At 37.3% G+C, this 26,685-nt stretch overlaps 1 protein-coding gene across 1 annotated transcript in view; it reads right to left on the bottom strand.

Moving 5' to 3' along the window:
* LOC126272096 (fatty acid synthase-like) overlaps positions 1-26,685 on the bottom strand; it is a 332,645-nt gene that overhangs the window by 287,827 nt on the left and 18,133 nt on the right. The window contains exons 2-6 of the mRNA XM_049974674.1: positions 22,604-22,752; positions 21,525-21,677; positions 17,243-17,413; positions 16,064-16,264; positions 2,397-2,632 (exon numbers count right to left, since the gene is read on the bottom strand). Coding sequence (XP_049830631.1) covers positions 2,397-2,632; positions 16,064-16,264; positions 17,243-17,413; positions 21,525-21,677; positions 22,604-22,748 — 906 coding nt within the window. The 5' untranslated portion in view covers positions 22,749-22,752. The remainder of the gene's footprint in view (positions 1-2,396; positions 2,633-16,063; positions 16,265-17,242; positions 17,414-21,524; positions 21,678-22,603; positions 22,753-26,685) is intronic.

The following is a 26,685-nucleotide window of genomic DNA, read 5'->3' as shown; positions in this document are numbered from 1 at the left end:
ATGGTAAAATTAACCAACCAGGGAAATAGCAACACTAGATGTGGAAGGTGATGTGAAGAAAATGGATACAGGAAGAGGAATGAATTGTGAAATCAAAACCTAGGAGGAAAGTGGATGAGGAGATGAGGAAAACAAGGAGAGGGGAGGGGGGGGGGATGAAGATTAAAACAGCAATAAAAAATAATTAAGTAAATAAATATAATAAAAATTGAGTGTGGGATTGTATGTTAATGGATGCTAAGTGTAAAAGAACAGTGGGCTGTGAGATATGAAGGTATGTTGTGGAGCTAGTCCCCATCACTGGGGTACAAGGAAATTAGTATCACTTGGGAAAATCCATATATTCTGAGTAATGCTGCAGAAAGCCATGCTGCTTGAGACATTCTGCAGAACATGTTCAGTAACTGGTTACTGGCTGTCCCCAAGATGGGCTGTTCTTCCATGTACATTCATGCACTCATCCACTTAAGTGGTGGTCATTTCAAATTAAAATTTTTTGTGATGATTATATGTGAATTGGTAGATTACAGTGGTTAAGAGGGCAATGGAAGGCTATAGTGCACTGTGTGAGGAGGATGCTAGGGAGAACTGATCACATTTCAGGACCTACCAGAGATAGTCATAGTCTGGGCAAACTAATGTGTCGAGATGTTCGGAGCAAGGGTGATAATATATGTCAAACGTGGAGCTTTTAAGTTTTTGAATGTAGAATCTGTGTTATTCTTATAGAGTTTTATTTAACATGTACAGTACATGTGTTTCACCACTAGAGGATTTTACAGTATTGGTGGTTGTGGAATTCCTACTCTTGGCTAGAGCTTACTACCTGAATTAAGTAAAGCTCTCTATTCCTTGAACAAAATAAGTTAATCTCACAAGTACTCCATCTCTTGTTCTTGATTCTGTTTCATTTAACTTAGTTTGGTTTAAGAGAAAAAGAGGACTCAAACTGAAGGAATAGATTTAGGGAAGAGTTTAATTTTCCATCTAGACTGCCTACTTGATAAAATTCTTCTTAGCATTCTTCAAGAAATTTCTCTTTAAATTTTGTGTTCTATTCATTGTTTGTTTTATTAATTTATAATTAATGTTTGATGATGATAGTTGGAAAAATCTGTATCTATCTCTTGCACTATGTCATCCAGCTGTTGAACTATGTCATTCTCACAGGCAACACAATATTAGCCACAGTTGGAAGCTGGATATCCACAAGTTATTTATGAAAGATAAAGTTCACAATGTAAGAAACCATTTTATTTGAGTACCAATAGCTTTGCTGCAGTAGTAACACCAGTTCCCATCAGATCACCAAAGTTTAGTGCTGTCAGTCTCGGTTAGCGCTTGGATGGGTGACTGACTGGGTCTGCTGAAAATTCACACTCTGTGAAAGTATTTTATTTGATTGCCAACAGCCTTGCCACAGTGGTGATACCATTTCCCAACAGATTAACAAAGTTAAGTGCTGTTGGGCTTAGTTAGCACTTGGATGGGTGACTGTCTGGGTCTGACGAGTGCTGCTGGCAAGCAGGGTGCACTCAGGCCTTGTGAGGTCAATTGAGGAACTACTTGATTGAGAAGCAGTGGTTCTGGTCATGAAAACCAACAACGAGAGCAGTGTGCCAACCACAAGCCCCTCCATATCTGTATCCAGTGATGCCAGTTCACTAAGGATGACATTGTGGTCAGTTGGTAATGTTGGGCCCTTCAAAGCCTGTTTGGACAGAGTTTAGTTTATTTGATCTAAAGAGTCAAGATTTAATCAAAACCAAAATGTTTACAGCTGCAGATGGTAGTTAGTTTATTTCACAGCCATTAGAAAGTCAAGAAAATATGTAACAGTTTGTCAACTAGATTTATATAATTAATAAATGTTCACACTCACAAGTGACACTGAACCAGTAATTCCATAAATACAGCAATATTTTCTTAAACTGAAAACCAAAACTGAGACTTTATTGAATTACAATTTTCTATTTTTTTTCTCAATGTAACATACTATCATGCAAGTCCAGGCATACAGTTACAAGAAATTAAGGTTCTGTAACTATAAAATTGTAAATAGCAGTGTCTAAATGATAGGTTTAGATAATATGAGAGGCACATCAAAAACAATACTAATTTGAGTCATCAACACCCAGTTAGTAGGTATATACAGTAAACTGATGGAGTTATTATTTTCTGAAACATAAATCAGTCCTTCGGAATTGAATTATTACTCTGAAATAAATTTGACTAAACTAGATAAGTAACATATTGTGACATATTTATGTTTCCCATCTGCTTTATCACATAAAAAAGACGTGTACAGTATGGAATCCATTCCCACTGACAACAAGTGAAACTGTCTTGTGGGCAGTAGTGAAACTTGTAAATAAAATCCAGTGGTTATTACTTACCAATGCCGCAGAACCATCAGCCTCTAAATAGGAAATTTCTGAAGGATTAACAGGAAACTTGTCATAAAATTCTCTCAGAAGATGTGTGAACTGTAGTTGCGTGGCTGGAAAGAAACATTGTCTGTCTCCCATGCAGGTAACCCCAGAACCAAGAACAGAACAGTAGATCCGTTTAGCATCTCTTTTACGCTGAAGAAATAAGGCAACTGATGCTTCACTTCTCCCATAACCATTCCCTGTCAAGAATATAAACATTTAGATCACTATATTTCTTAAAATAAAATACTGTATACTCAAAAACCAAGAAAATGCAACAATTCTCCACTATAAAAAAGTCAAATTTGTATGAATCTAAAGGGATAATCTACACCAAAATGCTTAACAAAGACACAAAATAATTTCTTGGGTTACATTAAGACTATAATGCAATGAATTCTTGTCACATGGTATTTTTATGTCCTTTACCTTAAGAAAACACATACTTTAACTATTGTTGTTGTTAATAGATTCATGTTACACTATTTGTGATTTGTAGTGGAAACTGAGAGGGTATAATTTTAAATAGGAATGTGGAACTGCAATCTGTGCTTAGGAATGTGAAACTGCAAACTGTGCTATGGAAGAGAAATTAGTAAAATTATGAATTTCATTCTCCTACAACCACTGAGAAAATAAAAAACAGGAATTTTCTCAACCTGGTAATTAATACAAAATTCGAGAAAATTTACTATTATGCGCAATGCTAAAGCACAAATGAAACATACAGTATTAACATGTATCATTGAACAATATGTACCTTCCTCTAATGGTAGTCTACATCATGCTTCATTGCTACAACAGCAGTTAGCATAGAGCATGTTGCCATATTAGTTAGTTGGTTAAAAATGTAACAATTAGCAGAGTCACAGCTAATTACAATACCTCTTTCATATTCCAAAAATGAAAGAAAGTGATGTATTACTTTTCATGTTTGAATTATGGAAGATGAAAACAAAATGTTTGCAAAAGTGAGTTCCTACCCAAGGCTCCTATCATGATTCAATGAAACATGAAGGGAAAATTTAGAAGTATCCTATGCATAGAGGACATATTTTAATGAAAAAGTACACTAATATCCCAATAATACTTGAACAGAGGAGGTGTTACGAACTGCAGTTGGTGATCACGGAGTTCATAACATCTGATTCATTCACCATATCTGCCTACGAACATGGTACAATGTCTGAAGTTGTTAAGTAACTTTTCCGAAACATGCTAGCACAAAACTAAAGGGTTCTTGCAATTCATACTGTTTATGTTCATTTTATAATATCCCAATGATTATTTAGCTTTCTTTCCTGTACAGAGATCTGTTTCACTGTTCACATTACAGGAATAAAGGTTGAAATAGCATTTAATTAATTCTTTGGCTACTGAAAAGTTACTTACAAGACCAAAGACACAGGGTTAATAAATCAATTTTTATGAAGGAATGATGGATGCTGTAGCAATTGAGTGTTTTGCAAGAGCCATTGTTTTACAGTTGTGGAAAACATGACAAAAAAGAAACACCTTCCTGAAGTTCTACAAAATATTATTTACTGAAACACATACAGGCTTTTAGGTTCTTATACTATCATTACATGGCAACTGGGTGTTGTAAACACATGTAAAATGGCATGTGACTGACACACATATTGATACACATACATATCCATGAAGATATAGTAAGGGAAGATTGTGCTACAGACTTACACTGTACATTGCTTTGAAACCAGTGCCACTATGTTAGATGCCCCAGAATTAAAGAACTACTATTTATTGTTGCTTCTTATATGTATCTATGTAAGTAATATCAGTGTAAGTCACACATCATTTTATTTGCATTTCAGACATAAGCTGGAAACCTGTTCACAACCAGTTAAGAATATTTTGCAGGGTATCAGTAAAGTGTTTCCTGTTTAATATTATTTACAAATATTACTCTTTTTGAGCCAATGAGATGGAAAGAACATCGTGATTTCTAATCTTAAAGATATAAAATAGTAGACAGTAAAGATGAAACTAAGTTCAAATATGATAAATGATAAATTGAAGTGCCATAGAAACTGGTGCAGGCATGTGTATTCAAATACAGAGATATGTAAACAGGCAAAATATGGCACTGCAGTCGAGCAGTGCCTATATAAGACAACAAGTATTTGGCGCAGTTGTTAGATCAGTTACTGCAGCTACAATGGCAGCTTATCAAGATTTAAGTGAGTTTGAATATGGTGTTATAGTTGGCACACGAACAATGGGACACAGCATCTCTGAGGTAACAATGAAATGAAATTTTTCAGTGCGGCCATTTCACGAGTATACCATGAATATCAGGAATCTGGTAAAACATCAAATCTCTGACATCGCTGCAGCTGGAAGAAGGTCATGCAAGAACAGGACCAATGACGACTGAAGAGAATCATCCAACATGACAGAAGTGAAACCCTTCTGCAAATTGCTGCAGATTTCAATGCTGAGCTATCAACAATTAGCAGCATGTGAACCATTCAATGAAACATCATTGATATAGGCTTTCGGATCCGAAGGCCCACTCATGTACCCTTGATGATTGCACGACACACAGCTTTATGCCGCACCTAGGCCTGTCAATGTTGACATTGGACAGTTGATGACTGGAAATATGTTGCCTGGTTGGACAAGTCTCATTCCACATTGTATTGAGTGTATAGATGTGTATGTATATGAAAACAACCTCATGAACCCATGGACCCTGCATGTGAGCAGGGGACTGTTCAAGCTGGTAGAGGCTCTGTAACAATGTGTGATGTGTGCAGTCGGAGTGAAATTGGACGCCTGATACATCTAGATATGACTCTGGTAGGTTCATGTACATAAGCATCCTGTCTGATGGCCTGCATCCATTCATGACCATTGTGCATTCTGGCAGACTTGGGCAATTCCAGTAGGACAACGCTACACCCCACACATCCAGAATTGCTACAGAGTGGCTCCAGGAACACTCTTCTGAGTGTGATACTCTTGCGGGCCACCAAATTGCCCAGACATGAACATTATTGAGCATATCTGGACATCTGGGACGCGTTGCAACTTTCTGTTCAGAAGAGATCTCCACCTGCTCATACGCTTATGGATTTATGGACAGCCCTGCAGGATTCATGGTGTCAGTTCCCTCCAGCACTACTTCAAATATCAGTCGAGTCCATGCCATGTCGTGCTGCAGCACTTTTACGTGCTGATCTACACGATATTAGGCAGGTGTACCAGTTTCTTTAGCTCTTCAGGTTACCATATATAAAGCAATCAGCATAACCCTCATAATTCAAACAACCTTTTTCATCCCCATCATTAATGTCTGTCAAGGTGTCTTTTTTTTTTTAAATCTCCTACACAGATGCTCCAAGTTTCCTCACTCTTTCTTCTCCTTTCCTTTCTTTCCTTTCTCTCACTCTTCATTCTATTTGATATACTTAATTTGTAATATTTTTTTTCCACTTACTGGATTCTGAGTGATATTAATAAAAGACAAAGAAGGGAATAATATATAGTGAAGTAAAATCAAGCAGTGGAAGCTCCAGGTAGGAATACAAACAATGTAGGAAACGACAGATTGCTGCTTACCGTAAAGATAACATTCTAAGTTGTAGACTGGCACCATTAAATGGCACTTACATATAAGCTTTTGGTTACAGCCTTCATCAGACATGACATGTCTGAAATAGAAATATGTATCATTCATTCATATAAGTGAGCACACTTCATTCCCCACAATGTGACCCAAGCTGTCAGAGTTTGCAGTCATCTATGCATGAGGTCCGCTTGCTTGTGGGTACGAATGATAAGAGTTTGTCTTTTTCTGAAGAAGGCTGTGGCTGAAAGCCTTTGCGTAAATCTCTTTTTAACTGTGCCTGTCTGCCACTTAGTGTGTGATCTTTACAGTAAGTAGCATTTATCTTTTCCTACATTGTTTATAGTGAAGTAATTCCTGCATCTAGAAACAACAGATTGAAGATCTGCGTAATGACAGAGAAAACACTATTATAATGAAGCTAAATAATGAATATGTGGACACTATCACTTAACAAGGATGAATTTGAATGAACTATGTGGAATATGGAGGAAAAATCAATATGCATTAAAGGACAAAATTTCCATAGAAAATGTTTGGGTGAAAGATTTTTTGTTGAATATAGCTGATACCTTTGGAAGAAAGCTACATATTATGATGAATGCTACATGAATCAATCAATTATATTTTTGAAAAATTCATATGTAGTAATTACAGGACATCAACTGTAACAAGGTAGAATAACTTTCTATAAAGCCACTGCCAACACAAATATCTTTTCTTCTTCTATTATGCTCTCTATTTGATACAAAATATCGGCAAATGTGAAATTTACGAATTGTTAAAATAGCTGTATTTTTTGAAACTTTATTATTTAATGTATAATTTACAGTTTGCTGATAATAACAGTGTAAATAGCCCATGCAGAAACATTTTGCTTAAAGAAATAGTCAAAATTTATAATTCATAAAAATCATGTGCACTGTCAAAATTCAACCCTGCTATTACATCTTCATTTTAGGATCGCCATACATTATTTGAAAGCCATCATTTCCATCTTTCTAAAGAACATCTTGTAATGAAAAATCCAGGATGGAATAACATGAATTGAAAAGTGTCTGTCTGCCACTCAATATCTCCTCTATATGGTGAGTAACAATTTATGTATTTCAATTATTGTTTAAAAACATCTTAGATTTTCTGAAAATTGTATATTTAAATATTTATCACTAAATAAAATTGGTATCTAAAGTATTCTAGAATTTTTTGCCCTTAAAATGTAATCCTTTCAATAATCCACTGTCATAGTATTGTAGCCCTATTTTCTTTCTTTCTTTTCTATTTCCTAAATAATAGTTTTCCTAAATCAGCTTGTCAGTTTATGAAATATTTTAGTTAGAAAAATCTGAGTTCCTAGAAAAGTACCACAGCACATTCAAACTTCCATTTCATAAAATATAATCATCATTTGTACAAATTCAGCACACTAGACCAACTGTTAACCAAAATAACATATCTGCCTAGTGTGTTTCTCTACTCTGTATTATTCTTGTCTTTTATGTTCACTCTTTAGAACATAAGCTATCTAAGAATATATTGGCAATCAATGGAATTACAAGTTTTGCAAAGATATTGTTATCATAAAGACTGCATACCATGCCTTATTTTTCTCACATCTGAACTACGGAACTAAAATCTGCAGAACAGCAACCAGAAAAAAATCCCTATAAGCTAGAAATTCTTCAATAAAGGGCTACAAAACCATCTCTGGTGCTAAATGTACCGAATGATGTTTTGGTGTATTCCCAAGAGCTGTTGTGCTGACAATAATTAACATTTAGTATATTCTAAAAGTGATATTGATAATTAAAAGACTGCACCTCAATATATATTCTGATTTGCATCAATACAATACCAGAAATAAAGAAAAATATTACATCAGGAGCCACAGAAAATCACCCAATGAAAATGGCCTTCAGTATTCAAGATCAAAATTAGCCAGTGCACTGCCAAGTATGGCAATGGCTCTTTCCATGTTGAAGTGTAAGTTTCAGCATTAAGACATTCATTCTATAAAATCCTTTCTACACTTTATAAGAATCCCATAGTTACACCCTGAATAAGAATTGTCTTGGGAAAAAATTGTAAATAGCACAAACCATTTGTGTGTAATCTTATCTTATATTAAGAACTCACACTGGCCACTGCTCAGGCCATGCACTAATCAGGCACCTTGGGCGCACCAGGAAAAAGGAAAGTATGTGACTTGATGTAGCTGGAGAAGCGAGAGAAGGTACTGTGCATGCACACTAATCTGCTGGCAACTGCTCAAACGAACAGTGTAAACAGTTTTGACATCACACTCATTGGAAGCAGTTTGTTGTTGAAAGTATTGCATCGTCTTCGTCCATTGAAAGGCCTTCAACACATTTTGATGTTGGCAGATGCTTGTGTGTGCACAGTGTTTTGTTGTTGTAAATGGCACATTTCCTTTGCAACTAGAGTTCTATTTTTGTATTTTTCTCTTGTTTATGTTTTATTGCCTAGTATTATTCTTCAGTGGCGGGATACAGTAACATTCTTTGTTAGAGTATCTGTTCTCATCAGCCAAAATTTTTAAAAAAATTAATTGAAAATTAAAACTTGAAAAATTCCTGCAATTACGAATAATTCTGAGTTTTTCCTGGCTTTCTCTCGGATGAAAAAGTTCCCAGATTTTCCTGTTGCCCAAGGGCATATAAATCCTGCTTGGGGATTAATGATTTGGTTACTGTATTTTATCTGTAATGAAATAGCAGCATTCCTTTTGCATCTTTTACAGCTGGATGGTAACGAATAGCAAACAATCATATTCAAACAAATACTACAGGATTAATGTTACAACACCAATATCAGGAAACATTCAGTATATTCAGCATGGAGTGTGTTGCTTTTGAGAAGGAAACTGGAATACAACGAGAAGCAGCAAGATCCAAACCCTTAATACTACATACATTTTTAGTTACTTCATTATGAAATACTGTAAAAAATAAATGACAAACTGGAATTATAGATTAATGGATATGAAGTAGGCATATTTCCAATGCCAATAAATGGTTAGTAGTATTTGGTCAAAGCCATCTTTTGATTTTACATGGTGACAGATTACAGTCTGAGTTTAAACAATCTACATCCTTAATTATCAGTTGACATTCTTCAAATTATTTACAAATAATAGTATATCTTAGAAGCTTAATCCTCACTGTTTGCTGTAGAGACATTTGTGACCAATAACTTTTATTCAGCAGTAATACATCACAATAATTAAACTTTTTTCAATGACCTGAAAAATAATGGTACTAGAATAATGTGTTTTAAGTAATGAGATCTCATGAGTTGACAAACACAGAAAAGTGTATTATTTGAGCTGACAAAGAGTGCTTATTTCATCAAGTACGTCCTGTAAAACTGATACAAGCATATAAAGTCCAGTGCCTTCTTGATGTTCAACGCAAAGTCACAATCCAAACCCAAAAAGATCTGATTCACTGTGTTTATCACAGTTACATTTTTCCAATTATTTTAATCCAAATGATAGTTGCAAGCAATTTAGATGGGGGCTCTAGCCTCTCTCCATCACATATTTAAACAAAATAAAAGATTTATTACTTTGATTTTGTGAACTTGATTCTCAATTTACAGCAGTAATAATGTATAATGTATATAACTGAATAAGCATCAAAATTTAAAGTAAAAAAAAATTATGACTCTTCGTACTCTACCTCTACATCTACATCTACATCTACATCTACATCCATATTCTGCAAACCACTGGGTAGTGCATGGCAAAGCATAATTCCTACTTCACCAGTTATTAGGGCTTCTTGCCATTCCATTCAAGTATGGAGAGCAGCAAGAGTGACACTCTAAATACCCATAATTAATCTCATGTGGGACTTGTGATTCTTATGGGAATGATACAGAGGGTATTTTCGTATATCCATAGGTTCATTATTTAAAGCTGGAGTAGCAGTGTGCATGTTCATGCACCAACCATCTGCTGTGACAAATAGGCTAGCACCAACTGACGACATGTCAATCTGTGCTCCCAACTTCGCAGACCAAGTGTAGCATCAAGCAGTAGTGCATATTGCACTAGCCTCTTCATCAAGCATGAGGTTTTCCCAAAAAGCCAAACTGTAGAAGACATTCTTCTCAACAGCACTTCCTGTGGAGATGCCTAGCAATGTGCACAGCAGGGCACACTCTCCCAAGTTTTGTTAGTGATTGTAAAATAAGTTTGTTCATGTGATATCAGACATTTAACAGCTTGCCAAGTGATTAGTTTAAGTTGAAACCAGAAGACGATGATGGTAGGTTGGCCTGGTTGCTCATAGCAATATAGTGGTGCACAGCATTTGTCTATGGAGAGCTGGCTATATATGAACAAAGGGCTCTAGGTGATTTCATGCATGCAGAAAACCTTGTATCGGCTGGCAAAGAGGTGACACAGTAACACACATGTGCATCTACTGCACTATGCAGGCCCCTCAATGAACATACTGGACAATAATGATATTAGAAATTTACAGACAAGGAGTCACTAATAACCACATGAGGTGATGGACACTATCCACTGAACAATATTATTCTGAGAACAATTTTTAGTAATTTGTGTATTAAGTTCAGTTAACTACATTGATCCTAGAAACAAAGAGATCAGTTGCTATAGACATTGCAAGAAACCATTGTCCAACACATGTGGTCTCGAGCATTTTTAATATTTTTCATTTTTGCATGAGAATTAGCTGTTCCCCCTCCACTGTAGATTTCAGAACTAATGGGATTTTCAAGTTGCGTATTGCTCCTATTGGTGCCAAACATTTGCATATTCAAAATTAGGTGCAGATTATCATTTCCAGTATCAAAGTGATCACAGTAGCTAGTCAGTGAGATGCTTTCTTTTAATTAACTTTTACACACACAAAGTAAGTTGTTACACATGATGTGTGTCCTGGCTCATTCCATCATGTCCATTTCTATGTAACATTTATTTGGAGCAGATTAGCTGAAGGAAGGTAGCATGATTCCCATCTAAGCCATACAACAGACATCTTACCAAGCCAGCATCATGAGCCAATGCAGGAATGCGTCCAAAGCCAGCCAACCCCTCCCTTTGAGCTCTGCCCTGACTGGCAGCCAGATCCCTCCACCTCTATGAGATAACAGAGCCAATGGCTGTGTTGCACGCATTCCTCAGCTAGTAGGCACAGCTTTCCCCACACAACCAGCTAGTGCCGCAGTCTACCTGCCATCAATTCTCTGGACCCCAAGCGGTGGTTTGCCTCTGCAGAAGAAGTTTTCACAGTTCTTCAGTGACTAGTGACACTGCACAGTTTGGTCTGATAAGCACAAAGCTGGAGCCTTTGATTGTTGTGGAAGTGTGTTACATCATCCCCACTCCATCCAAACCAGGCAAATTCACTGCGCTCAAAGTCTGACTGATCAGTCAGTTGGCCTCATCAAAGATGCATCAAACACACATCATTTTAAACAGAGGAATTAATCAATATGCAGTCCTCACAGCTTCTGCAACCTGTGCGTGGCCAGGTCAAATCCATGATAATGCCAAATAGCCTGCTGCTCATGAATTGGCTCATGAGTCAGCCCGCTGTCAAATGGCACTGGCTAAGCCTGACAACATGAAAACTGATGAGAGCAGATGATAAGTGTAGGCTCAAGCTCAGTTTTTGTAAGCTAGCTAATTCGCTCATTTCACTCAAACTATGAAGGGAGGGTCAGGGCAACGTCAAATATTGACGTCGCTTTAGGAAATATGGCAGTGGTGTACCATACAGAAGACTGTAAGGTTGTGAATGGAATGACATTAAGTGATCACAACATCATACACTATACCATCACTGGAAGGGAAGGCTAAGATGACACAGAAAATGTGTGTATAAGGCCCTAATATAAAATTAAGTATGCTAACTGGGAAGAATTAAAAAGAGTGTTTCAGTGTCCAGGAAATCCATCACTGGGTGATAATGTAGATGTTAAAGTGCAAGAACTGACAGTGAGGATATGAGGTGCGTTTGTAAAGTAAGTACCATTTTGAAATTAAAAAAAATAATTTTATTTTTGCATGAAAACCTGGACCTTAATCTACTTTTCTACATAATTTCTGTAAATATTGAGGCACTTGTCATAACATTGTACCAGTTTTTGAATGCCCTCGTCATAGAAGTCAGCCACCTGACTTGTTAACCACTGCATCACCACTGTTTTGACTTCATCATCATCCTGACTGCCCAGGTGTTTCTTCAAGTGCATGAACAGATGGTAGACACTGGGCACAAGATCGGGGCTGTAAGGAGGTCAGATTCACCCAGTAAAGTGAAGTTTAAGCAACCAATTTCTGCCCGGAAAAACATATGCACAGTGTTTTGGGACAGAAAAGGAGTATTGCTTGTGGAATTTCTGCCTCATAATGAGACAATCAATGCAGCAGCTTAGTGTAAGACATTGCACAATCTACCAATCAATTCAGAACAAAAAGCATGGCAAGTTGAGCAAGGGCATCATTTTGCTGAAAGACAATGCCCACCCGCATGTGGCGAATCTGACCAAAGATCTCATCACATCTTTTCAATGGGAAACTCTAGATCATCCTCTGTACAGTCCCGATCTTGCGCCCAGTGACTACCATCTGTTCCTGCACTTGAAGAAACACCTGGGCAGTCAGCGTCTTCAAGACAATGATGAAGTCAAAACAGTGGTGATGCAGCGGTTAACAAGTCAGGCGGCAGACTTCTATGAGGAGGGTGTTCAATAACTGGTACAACATTATGATAAGTGCCTCAATAATGACAGAAATTATGTAGAAAAGTAGATTAAGGTACAGGCTTTCACGCAAAAAAAAAAAAAAAAAAAAAAAAAAAAAAAAAAAAAAACTGAAATATCTTAGCACTCTTTTTTTTTTATTTCAAAATTGTACTTACTTAAAAAAACACGCCTTATGCATAGAGCAATGGAGGCATCAATACCTATCAGCAGAGTTCATTCTAAAGGAGTACATTGCATCTAGACAGAGGTGCTGCAGAAATTAAGATGTGAAACAAAAGGAGCCAGGAAGCTGTACCAGAGCAGCATGATTCAAGAAGAAAGAGTCTGAAGGCAGCCTAGATGCAGGTACTTTAAACAAAAATTTAAGGAAGAGTTGTGAAAAACAAAAATGGAATGATGGAAGCAATTCCTGAAGGCTAACTTAGAAAACTGATCCCTGGGGTGTACCATATAAAATAGTCTGTGAGAAAATATGATCGTCAACAGTCTTATGCACTCTCAGAAGAATGATGTGATAGTAACAGAAAGTTGGCAATAGTCAGCTACCCGCAGCTACCCTTACAGGCCCCCCCCCCCCCCCTCCCCCATTTGCATCATCCTGGCAGTTGCCCAGGCAGCTGAAGCCAAATTAAAAAGATTGCACAGTGGTCCAAACACTGGATCCAGCCTTCAACCATATACTATCCCAGGTATGGTGTCATACATTATGTGCAATTTCTGCGTGAGTTCTGTCCATTCAGATGGTTCTAATGGATGTGTGCACCCCTAACTACCTTCCTCTCCCACTTCTGATGGCCAACTTTTCAGCACCTCCACACTTCATCTCAACACAGTGTTTGGGACCCATGACTCTTGTGCAGGAATGCTTCATGTCGCCCAGCGTACAATGGGACTGCACCATCTGGGCACAGTCTTTTCTCCTTCTCAGCATGCCAAAATAGGCCACCGCATCTGCACTCCAACTGCCTCTTCTCCCCCTCTCTGACTGACCACCATTTCTTCCATGTCCATATTGATCTCCTACCCATCCCATCACAAGAGTCATCGTTAAGTTCACCTTGAAGCAGGACTCTGTACCACTGCCCAACATCATGGTGGACATGGTGGCTACAGCTTTCATGGACATTTGGGTCTCATGTTTAGGGTACCCCACCACATAATAGCAGACTGCAGGCTACAGTTCACATCAGGCTTACTTGAAACATTAGCAACAACATGTGGCACACTCATTAATTTCATAGCCAATTACCTTACTGTTGCAAACAGCGAGGTGGAGAGATTCCACAGAACACTGAAATCTGCCCTCACATGACATAACACAACCTGATATACCTCCCTACCACTAGTTCTCCTTGGTTTGCATATGACCTGCAAAGTGCACTTGGGTGTCTCTCCCACTGAAATCATCTATGGGCAACCACTCATCGTCCCAAGAGACTTCATTGAGCACCTGCCAATGCTAACCACCAGCTAAGTTCCAGACTTTCTTCAACAACTCCAAAACTGCAGGGTGTGCCTTTGTCCAATACACCATACAGCAGCAGTGCCATGGCGAGCACAATTCCTCTGTACGCAAAGACCTCAGCACATGCACCACTTTATGCTTCCTGTAACTGACCGTTGGGTCACCAGACCTGTGACACCAGCCCATGCGCACGCAACAGTCTGTAATCCACACTTCTGCTGGAAGGTTACAGCAGCCTGTGGCACTGGCACACAACAGCACACAGTATACCGCCTGTGCAGGATGCATGGTGTGTCACCTACTTTTTACAACCTACCCGGGCACAAGCAGGCTCCCACGTGCTCCACAGTACACCCAACCCCGCCAGCCAGCTGTGACACTTCAACACCCTCATTCCTGACTGGAAGTGCTGCATGGGACTACCCCCCCACACCCAGCACCAGATGATTTTCCAGAGGGTGCCACATACAACAGCATCTGCATCCACCATCATCCAACTCAGAGTGCTGATCAATGCTGGCTGCAGTCATCGTGTCCATAAGCTAACCATCACCTCTCACAACGGGGAGTTATGTGACGATGTGCACATCCGTTTTTGCATGCACCAACCATCCGCTGACAGTTGGACTGCCACCAATCAAACAACATGTCAACCTATGCACACAACATTGCAGACCATGCTTAGCACAAGCATTAGTATATCTTGAGCTCATCTCTTTGTCAAGTATAGGGTTTCCCCCAAAACCCCACATGGCAGCAGGAATTCTTCTTGACAGCACTTCCTGTGGAGCTGTCTAGCAATGCACATGACAGGACACACTCTCCAGAGTTTTGTTGGTGTCTGTAAAAATAAGATCATTTGTGTGATATCAGACATTTAACAGACTGTCTAGTGATCCATTTCGGTTAAAGCCAGACAACAATGAGTGGATAAGTCAGACTGGCAATGCATTGCAACATAGCAGGGCGCAGCATTTGTCTATGGAAAGGGCTCTAGGTGACTCCACACACAAGAGAAAAATGCTCACAAGGCACTAAAGATTACATGCACAGAGCACCCAATTATCAGAGACCACTGACTTGCTCTGATGGTGCAAATTGCATTCTATACCTTCTATCTATTGGCAAAGAGTGACACGATAACAATCGTGTGCACCCACTGTACTAATTAGGTCCCCTCTATTAACGTATTGCACAATGATGACAGCACAAATTAATGGACTACAAACAGTTAACAACCGAGTGATTTGACTGACATTATCCACTGAATAATATTATTCTATCAAAAATTTTTAGTAACTTATGTGTTACATTCAATAAACAACTATAGACACTGCACAAAATCATTGTCCAGCGCATGTAGCCCAGAGCATTATTAATATTTTTCATTTTAGCATGAAACTTAGCTGTTCCATGCCACTGTTAATTTCAGAACTAAAGGGGTCTTCACATTATTTATCACTCCCTATACACCACCAAACATTTGCTTATTCAAAATTAGGCTTGGATTAGTATTATCACTGTGAAGGTGACACTTAGTAGTGAGCTGTTACATGTGATGTATGTCCTGGGCTATTCTGTCCTGTCCATTCTTATGTAAGATTTACTTAGACCATATTAGTTGGTAGAAGATTCAACCATACCCACATTGATTGTTGAAACTTTGTAAGTAGGTTTCCTTGGGATAATTTGCATCTGTCTTCAACTGTCTTACAGTTAATGTATTTTGGTTTCGCCATGATGCTTTCCCATAGGTCAACCAAACCTTTTTGATTACTCAAGTGAGGGAAAATGTTTAATTTGACTTACCTGCATCATCAAAAGACCGAGTTGCACCATCTGGGCTGAGAAGACCTGCTTTGGCCATGTGATGACACATATTAGGATAAAGCACATGATTTGCAGACCCAATAAGAGCTGCTTTGCATCTTCCTTCACTTATTGCTTTGTATGCCAACTCTAAAATCTGTAGTCCTCCTGCCCAGGCAGCAATGACAACATAGGTAGGACCTGAAAAGTATTGTAATGATAAATCTGCAGTCCATCATATGAACATCAGCGTATAGTCAAATTATGCATATGTAAACAGTCTGGATACAAATAACGTAACAAATTCTATGTTTCTGGCAATGATTTTTTGATCTTGATTCTCTTCTTATAGCAATAACATTAATTTAAACTGTGCTGTCTGCTAAATAAGAGTGAGTTAAGATTAAAATAATCACACAAAAGAGTACTTGGACCTATCTTAACAAAATTTCCTAGGAGAGAATGTCATTAAAGAACAGCAACAAATTATGTCAAATGAGACTCACATTCTATTTTTATCGCAATCGTAACAGTATTTGGAAATTCCCATTATGTAACTATGAGAGACTAAATAATTTAAATGCCTTTTTCTGTAGATTTTAGATGGATTTTATTTCCACTTAATGACATATATCAATGCCAGCTACACATGTGATTAATTATTGCATACTCAATTACTGAATGACATTTTGTTTCTCTGCTGTCTATATGAAAGAGCATGTTCCAAAGCACTGGATGTACTGCTGAATATTTTAACAGAGAGAAGTAATTAGTACAATGTGCTATATATACCCTTATTTGACACAAATACCAGCTTAAGAATTATATATGTACTTAAAATAGTTACTGATGAGCATCTTTAATAGACTGGAATCTCAATATTTGTTTTTTTTTTATTTTGGCAGAAAACAATGCACTCTCTAGCTCTGATGAAGCATAGGAAAATACACATCATTTTTGCAGCAAACAAAATGGAAATTATTTTCAGCGAGGCTTTTTCATGACATTGCTTGTCAAAGTAAAATATTGTGAAACTGAAGATAATCAGTTTTCAAAAAAATCTAGCAAAAATACTGTTAGACTGACTACGACCTCCATATGTTAAGTCATGACAGTACTTAACCAACATTTAAATAAACAGTAAAATCAGGCATTCAGTTTATCCAATCAATATCTTACCTTTGGTATCTAAATAATAAGCAACTCTTGCAGCAATCATTGAACGGTTGTGTCCCATTACACCAAAGCCATCACCAGTGGCCTCATAATCAAATACATTGTCTGCATCACTCATTCCTGTTGCCACATATACAGCAGTATTTGTCCCTCTAATTTCAGCTGGATTCATACCTGAAAATTCATTCCCAGTTTTGAATGTATCTGCCCATATATCTATATTAAATTTAGTGCAAGTTTCTAAAAACAACTCAGTCTTCATACACATATTCCATATACTTACAGTCAATTAACTGCAAATTGTGAATGACTTAAGACAAAAATGTCTTACATATAATATGTTCATAGTATGAAGCATCTTTGAAGAGCTTTAACAAGTCAACACTAAACAAAAAAGTCAGAATAATTAAAACACACTGTTGTTATGCATTAGGCTATCACTTGTTATTATTACCACCATTTTTATTAAGCATATAAAAATTATAATGTTCTTTGAGCTTCCAAGGTGTCTTAGCAAAATTAAGAATCTCCAGATTTACAAGTTATCACATTGTCACTGAATGACCAATCATTCATTATGAAGCCACATTCTATCACGGCAAATATTATTAGTAGGTAATAAGAGCAACTGTAACTCTACTACCCAAATATTCAAATATATTTTTTAAATGCTTAAAGAGGTACAACTCATTTATTTGTAAATATATGTATGCTCTACATTACCCTTTTTATTTCTACCGGAAATCTATTACAACTATTAACAATAGTTATCCCTTTTTGAGATTTATACAAAAGGAGGAAGTGTCAGTGAAAATTTTTCACATGGCGTGATTATGCATGATGATCATAAATAGCTTTACAGAATGGCAGAACAAATTGTGAGTACAACAACATCAACATTACTGAAATATCATTACATAATGCTCATTTCTTAACAATGGGTTAACTTTTCAGTATGATTTGTTACTCAGGTTTCATTATAAGTAGTGACAAAAGGAATGTTAATCTCCACCACTGTGAATTAATTTATTCAACAAATTACACGTTTCAGAAGGCCAGCTTCCACCATCAAGTGCCTATTCATAAAAAAGAAAACAGGCAAATAACAATTTGGCACTAAGTAAAAATTAGTTAGAGTGTAAAATAAGTCACTTTTGCGATGAGGAAACACAGCAAGTACAGGATCACCAATTTACACCTACAATTAAACAATAATAACAGTATTAATAATGTGGCACAGATATCTGAAGTTGAACAGAAGGAATATAACATTTCTCATTTATGTTGTGATCAAAAGTTTTGGGATGCTGTGTTTAATTATAGTGACATAGATACTAATCACAAACCAGAATGTAAAAGTAATGAGAATTTTGATGTAGTGTATACTAATGATTTCTTCTCTTGGCAGAAAACAGTGTTGTTGATCTATGTAAAACAGGTGATGACTGTATTAGATCTGAATTAGGAAGTATTCTTGATGTATATGTGAAAGAGAGCTGTGAAGTAACTGTCCTTGCGTTAAGATTAAAATTGGTCAGTGGGATGCAAACTGTTTGATTGATACATGTAGCCCAATTTGTGACATATCTGAACAATTGATAGATGAGCTCCAGAATAGTAAGAATTTTGTAGAAATGCCCATTGTAGGTGTAAAAATAAGAAGAGCATGGGTAAGCAAAGCAAGTAATTCAATTGTCAAATACTATTAATGTTTGGTATAGAGGACAAGACCTATGAACATGGATGCATAATGACACTTAGTCTGGAAGAAAATATACACTATGTCTGTCGATTTCTGAAACTATGTAATTGTGTATCGTTTGACATCCAGTGACTGAGCTTAAATCTAATTGTAGAATCATAAAACTATATAAATGTGTTTTAATTTTCTCAATATTACGAGAAGGAAAGATACTAATCCCCATATAGTGGAGATGAAGGGCTACCTGTGAAACCAGCCATGTGATCAACAAGCTGGGCTGCAACCACTGTCCTGCATTCTATGTAGGCATGACAACCACCAAGCTGTCTGTCCACATGAATGGCCATCAACGAACTGGATATCCATTTCAAAGACTGCTTCACAGCCTGTGCCATATGGATCATTCCCACCTTTGCAGGTGGGAACTTTCCCTGCAATACATCCTACATTCCTGTAACCGTCTGTGCCTCAACCTTCATTAGTTGCTGTCCTCACTCATCCAGCCCCTTCCCTGCACCCATTCCAGCACTACACAGCCATCATTCCACCATCACGCCCAATCTTTTTTTTATTTATTTCATTTTTTAAAATGTATTTCTCTCCTTTTAAACTACTCTCCCCCCCTCCCCCCTGCTCCCCACCTCTCCACTGCCCACCACCCAACCTGCAGCATTTCACTGTCGGCCATCCCCACCACACTAGCCCTCCCCCTCCCCACCCCAGCCTCCTCATTTCCACCCATCTTGCACTGGTGCTGCTGCTCACAGTATGGTTTCAATTGCCTGAGACTGCAGTCGTGGGTGTGAGTTGCGTTGGCATGAGTGAGTGCATGCTTATGTTTGTCTATTGTTGACAAAGGCCATTAGCCAAAAGCTTTAAGTGCGAAAATCTTTTTGTTGTGCCTATCTGCAACTCAGCATCTCTGCTATATGGTGAGTAGCAACTTTCCTTCTCATAATATTGTCACATTTCATCCTGGATTTTCCATTGCTCATTTTGATTGTCTGGAATTTAGTATGTAAAATGGTGGTGGTTAGTGTTTAACGTCCTGTCGACAATGAAGTCATTAGAGATGGAGCGCAAGCTCGGGTTAGGGAAGGATTGGGAAGGAAATTGGACGTGCCCTTTCAAAGGAACCATCCCGGTATTTGCCTGAAACGATTTAGGGAAATCACGGAAAACCTAAATCAGGATGGCCGGAGACGGGATTGAACCATCGTCCTTCCGAATGCAAGTCCAGTGTGCTAACCACTGCGCCACTTCGCTCGGTTATGTAAAATGATGTGAATTTTAAAGTTCAATCTTATCTACTGACTGAGTTAAAAATCTATGATACACTATAAAATTGTGTTCTGTAATAGATTTGTGCTTTAGAATTTGATACATATATGTCATGAGACAAAATGAGTAGATCTTTTTACAGTTTTTAAATGAAACAATATTCATAATTTGTACTGTAAAAATTAGGAATGGCATCATAACACATCTGTGTGTAATACCTTATTAGTTCCTTTTTATTGCATTTAACTCTGTTTATTAATGTTTCATATGTGAATATTTTTTAATCTCAACTGACATAAATCCCATATAATTGAATTTGAAAAATGACTAAGGAGAGCATATTTTGTGTGATGTGAAGAAGGTATTGAACAGTGTATTTAGTACACAAACAAATGTTTCAGGATTTGATATGAATACAAGACAGTATGTTACCTATCTGTTGGAGCATATGATGAGAACTCTAAGGAGGAAACTGAAAGATGTGGGCGGATCCATTCCCCACACTGCAATATGGCTGTACCCTGCTGGACCAGTCGAAAGGGATCATGGGTGCTGGGTAATGTACTCAAGCATCTGTCAACTACATCTGCGTTGTGTCTGATATTTGTGAATTGTTAGCCAAGACTGCTAAAGACAGTGTTATTCAGCACAGATGCATTTTTTTATTTTTTTTCCAAATAAGGGGATTGACTTTCCAGTACCTTCTGTAACCATAAATCAGTGTTCTTTTTTTCCTTATCAATTGTAAATGAATCTTCTAGGCTTTTATGTATGTAGGTTAGTTTGTATGGGCAACTGGCAAATAGTGTGGAAGATATCTACTAGTACGGACAATATAGCAACATGTATACATGTCTGCATTCATACATTGATTTTGGTTCTCAAGCCACTGGATTGTATCATCCTTCAAAGATAACTTTTGTATATCTTACACCTCTCGAAGTTTTCAAAACTTGTGTGCAGAGACAGAGAATTTTAATGGTGATGTGTGAGAGAGCAAGAGTACAATTGCATCTCATCAATATTAATTTGTGTAAGGCTAAGTATGTAACATTTTGTAAGTTAATTAAATTTTCATAACGAAATATAGTTGACTTTTACTGTTTCTTTTTTCTTTCTTTTTTTAATAGGTTTAAAAAGTTTAATTTCTTTGGGGGCAGATTAAATTACAAGCACCCTGATCTAAACAACCTACCTTTAAGAATAAAAATTTAGTGTATCTTCATAATAAATTTCTAATAAGGACTATTTTCATGGTTAAAATATCTTTGTTTACAAAATATTTTGATTAAAATTGTTTACCTGCATCTATGACTGCTTCAAATGCTCTTTCTAACACTTGGCAACAAAGAGGGTCCATTGATTCTGTCTGTTTCCTATGGATCCCAAAGTGTACTGTATCAAATGCTGCAGGAGCTGGTATTTTTCCTGTAGCTGGAGGCACAATGGATTTCTCTGGAAGAAAATGGTTAACAAATATTACAAAACATAATACAGCAAAGAAGATAGACTAAGTTCAATATTTTTCCTCTGGAAACTCTCAGTAAATTTGCAACCAAAAATAATTTAATTGAATGAAGAATATAACAGTAAGATGTAGCAACAATGACTAGCTATCATCAATCATTAGTCACTGTCATACAGGGTGGTTATAATTAAATACAGTTACTCACAGAGATTGAGTGTGGGTTGTAATTATTGTAAGGCAGTGAAACTTGGTAGATATTCTAATGTGTTAACGTGGAACTGATTTATGCTGAAAAAAAAATTAGTTCAAATTTTAGCTAGCACATGGAAATTGCTTATGCAGTTTGTTCAAAATGAGCTCTGGAGACGTCAATGAGATGCTGTGCAGCACCAGATTTGCACCTGGTGGCCAAAATGGGAACTATCAGTTCTGCATTAATGCATTAACATATCTACCAAGTTTTTCAGCTATACAATATTATAGCCTGCACTGGACCTTGTGAGCAGCTGAACTTTAATTATAGCCCTCTGGTATTTTTAAAAAATATAGTGGAAAATCTGGAACTACATTTGAACTTCATTCCATTTCTCTTAGTGGGGCTTCCCAGTATGGGTGCCAGTTGATGTTTGTTTATATATGCCAGCAAACATATGTGTGCCAGCCACAATATCACAGTTTCCATTAAACACACTCATTAGTTTTTGCTGTACACAAATAAGATGTAGTGCTTACAGAGCAATAAAACTATGAATCTGTATTTCATTCTGGATCATGAATAGAAAGGAAATATGGCACCATTATTAGTTATTCACTTCATGCAGTACATATCCAGCTACAATGAAATCTTGTTTCAGCTATTACACTTCTATGACATAAATCTTCCAATTATTGTCTAGAGTGGGCTATGTATTACCTGGCACCTTCCAGCGGCAGTCATCACTCCTTACAAGATTAGTCTTGGAGAAAAGGTGATCAGCCAGCTCATCTACATTGGCGCTGTATGGAAACACACCTGACACTCCAGAAATCACAACTTCTTCAAGGGTTTCATTTACCATTGTGCTGCAACAAGATATAGAATTAATAACTCCAGTCACAATAAATCATCTATCTATTTCATTCCAGAGTTGCTATTTTTTCATATTACATTTTCAGTAGACCAGATTTATTCCAAAACTTCACTAACAGAAGACATACATTGATAGGCCATCAGGAAATAGTCAACTGCATAATGGAGGGAATGAAGCGGACAAAGACAGGTTGACTACAGGTTCAAGTGGATATAGGCTACAGACGCTATGCAGATGGAGAGACTAGGACAGAGTAGACTAGCATCAAAGGTTGCACCAAGCCAGTCTTCACGTATTACTGAAAAAGATCATAAAGATTAAATGACATGGCCCAACTAGAGAAAGAAGCAAAGATACCTCCTTCCTACATTAGATGCCATTTATATAACATCCATTGCTCTACCCATGAGGGTTAAAAAGGTGACATGTAATTCTGTCAAACAAGCACATATACAAAGAGTCCAAAAACTAATTGAGTTGACAAAAATACATAAATGCAGCACTGCTCAGCAGACAATGTCTCCAGGTTGATATTGCTGAATGCCATTTATAACAGGGCCACCTCCAAACATTCAACACAATGAAAAAATGGGATCACATAGCAAGTGCCATTCCCTAATTTCCTTGTTTGTTTTTTTCAGTACTTCATCATCATCCTGCCATGTTGCCTTTTTCTTCCTTTTATCCATGTCTTTCCTATTTTTATAATTTTATACTACTTTGGTAAATTTTTCCTTTGACGATTTTAGTTTTAGAAGAGTGTCTGCTAGCTGCTTTTGATTTTGTTTCTTTCCAGATTTTTATTTTTTTTATTTCTTTGATGGAAGCAACTGTCAACTTCTTTTTTTCATAAATAAAGAAATAGTTTATGTGTTATCCTGTCCACTTTCATTTGGTAGAGGTAGCTAAAAAAGTGTGAGCTTCATTTTGTCATTAATTCTGATATCTTATGTGTATTCTGGAGGAGCTCTTCCTTGTGTTTCTTTCAAGAAAGCTTCTCATCTGTCCTCAGTTCTAACTGTGTAAAATGGTCGATTTCACTGACTATTTGTCAACTTGGGACAGTAAAATTTTGCCTTTACAAGAGTACCACATCATAAATTGTATACTTGACATTATTCTGCAGTTAACCATTAATCCATTCTCTGAAAGCCATATGTCGACGTTACCAACAACTCTATTAGCTAAACCCTTTACGTTACATTTCACATCTTCCACAAATATACTGCAAAGAGTCATAGGTTTCGACTTGTGATTGAACCATTTACTTTTGAAGTTAGAGACTGGCAACTAACCACTGACCACTGCACCAAGGAGCACATTGTGTAAGGTCATGAAAGTATGTAGGTATCAAATTGAGACAGCATTGATCAAAATAAGTGATGAATGAAGTCACACTCAGCTGTCTGGGTCAAACAAGGAACAGGATTTATCTTATGTAATGTGGAATTACTACAATTCAAGTGACAGCAAAGATCAATTAAAATTTTGAAAAATCTGCTTCCACAATAATACTCCTACACAAGTGTCACAAAACTGACATCTCCGTTAACCTAAATATCATACCACCAGTGACAATCGTTGGAGTACAAAATAAAGGCCACTAGTAACCATAAAAAATGATGAGTCATTTTTCACAATACTCCATGAAGATAAGGTGGATAGATCACGTAATTAATGAGGAGGTATTGAATAGGATTGGGGAGAAGGGAAGTTTGTGGCACAACTTGACTAGAAGAAGGGATCGGTTGGTAGGACATGTTTTGAGGCATCAAGGGATCACAAATTTAGCATTGGAGGGCAGCGTGGAGGGTAAAAATCGTACAGGGAGAACAAGAGATGAATACACTAAGCAGATTCAGAAGGATGTAGGTTGCAGTAGGTACTGGGAGATGAAGAAGCTTGCACAGGATAGAGTAGCATGGAGAGCTGCATCAAACCAGTCTCAGGACTGAAGACAACAACAACAACATGCAACATGTGTGTTCTTGTGAAAATTATGTATGAAAGTAACCACAAAAAACCTGTTAGTTATCTGGCTTAACACATTAGCTGCTACAACCAAAATTATCAACTCTGGTGCAGAAACTATGTAGAATAGTTCATATACCGTAGTTTGATTTGTTACCTCATTTGTACACTATCTGCAACATCAAAATGTGAAATGCAATCTTACAGAACTTTAAAGGAATGAAAAGTAAGTGGGCCTGAATTTGATGTATGGTAGTACTGATGGCATGGTTTTTACTGACAAAACTGCTCTGAAGATAGCCTGAAAGTCTTGTATTTACAGGGATTCACCAATGTATCTGACATTAGAGGAGCTTCGCAAATGGCAGGGGGACAAGAAGAAGGGCCTGTTTAAGATCCGAGCAACAAAAGCCGCTACTTGGGGTGCCAAGCTGAAGGGGGCACCAAAGTGCAAGATTTGTTGCATAACATGCACATCACAATTGGTAGTGAAAACTGAAATGCATGAAAGTGTTCAGAAAAAAGGAATGAATACTAATTACCTAACTTTAGTTGTAATTATTTTAAGCAAAGTCTGTGATGATATGGTCAGATTAACTGCAGATATCCACAGTCACCTGAAAAACAGAAAGATTGTAGTGGGTGGTGGTAGTTAATCATTTGGTGGGATCAGTAGTGCTGTGTGGGCTAGGATTATGCATAGACCTCATACAGCTGGCCCAACCACATCATCCAAGCTCCTTACCACTATTTACCAAAGTACTGCAATGTCTTATAGAAGATTAATGGAATAAAAAGTCAGAGAACTCAAGTTGCCTCATCATCAGCTTCACAGGTCCAGTTTTTATTCTAATCTTCTCAACATTCTAAATATTGCTTGCTACAGTACACAATAAAGATGGATAATAATTCTTCCTTATAATTAACATTTTAGTAATCATATATCGGCACTAGAGTCTCACCTCGATCACACCTTTATTCTATTCAAAACACAATTTGCATAATACTCCTCCATGAAGTTAATAAAACACAATAAATGAGGAATGAACACATAGAGCATGGAGTGCACATCAAACCTACATCATAGTCACATATAGTCTTTGACCCACATAGTAATGTGTTTAAAAATACATATCATTACAGGCAAAATCATTTTCCCACTCAACGCCAATGTTATCAGTTCATAAATGTTATATTACAATCAGAGGGAGGGGGAGGGGGCAAATGAGGAGCCACTTGTGTGGAAAAATGTTCTTGACCTGGCCCTGGCAGGAAGACCTCCCTGAACGACACCAAAAATTCAGACTATGGTTTTGAAGGCATGAACTTTGACAGGAGAGAGATTGCACAAGTGACTGTACTAACTCAGAATAGTGAATAGAAAATTTTACTTTGTGTGATGGAGCAGCACCACATTTTCTGCTGATGTGAGATGACATCTATGTGCCAATATCATCCATGATGGAAAAGTCGAGCCTCCGAGATCACATGATTCCAATCCCCTAGATTTTTCTGCCTGAGGTCATCTTAAAAGTAAAGTATATACCTTTCTGATAACATGCTTGAAGAACTGGTGGAGTGAACTGTACAATCTCATCAGGATTCACAAGATGACCCAGAGATGTTTGAAAAAATTTGTAACTCACTGCATGTAGGAGTCCAGCATATAAACATGAGAGTGACATGTGAAACATCTCCTATAACAGGTATCAGCATACAGTAAATCGTGACAACTGATGTGCTGCAGCAGTATTGTAATTTACAAGGTAGGCTGAAGGCTTGATCAAAAAGTTCACATTTCAGTATGTTCTAATGGGGATATATTTCATACTAAAGTCAATGGCAGCTCATAACCACACATTGAATAATTATCGTAGTAATTGCTCATTTCAAAAACTCTGATTGCTGGAATGATTTTGCTTCTATTATTGAATACTTTTATCTATGTCAGTTT

This window comes from Schistocerca gregaria, chromosome 5, assembly GCF_023897955.1.
Source record: "Schistocerca gregaria isolate iqSchGreg1 chromosome 5, iqSchGreg1.2, whole genome shotgun sequence".
Taxonomy (NCBI): domain Eukaryota; kingdom Metazoa; phylum Arthropoda; class Insecta; order Orthoptera; family Acrididae; genus Schistocerca; species Schistocerca gregaria.
Note: the sequence above shows the minus strand (reverse complement) of the source record. Positions and strands in the feature narration are given on the sequence as shown.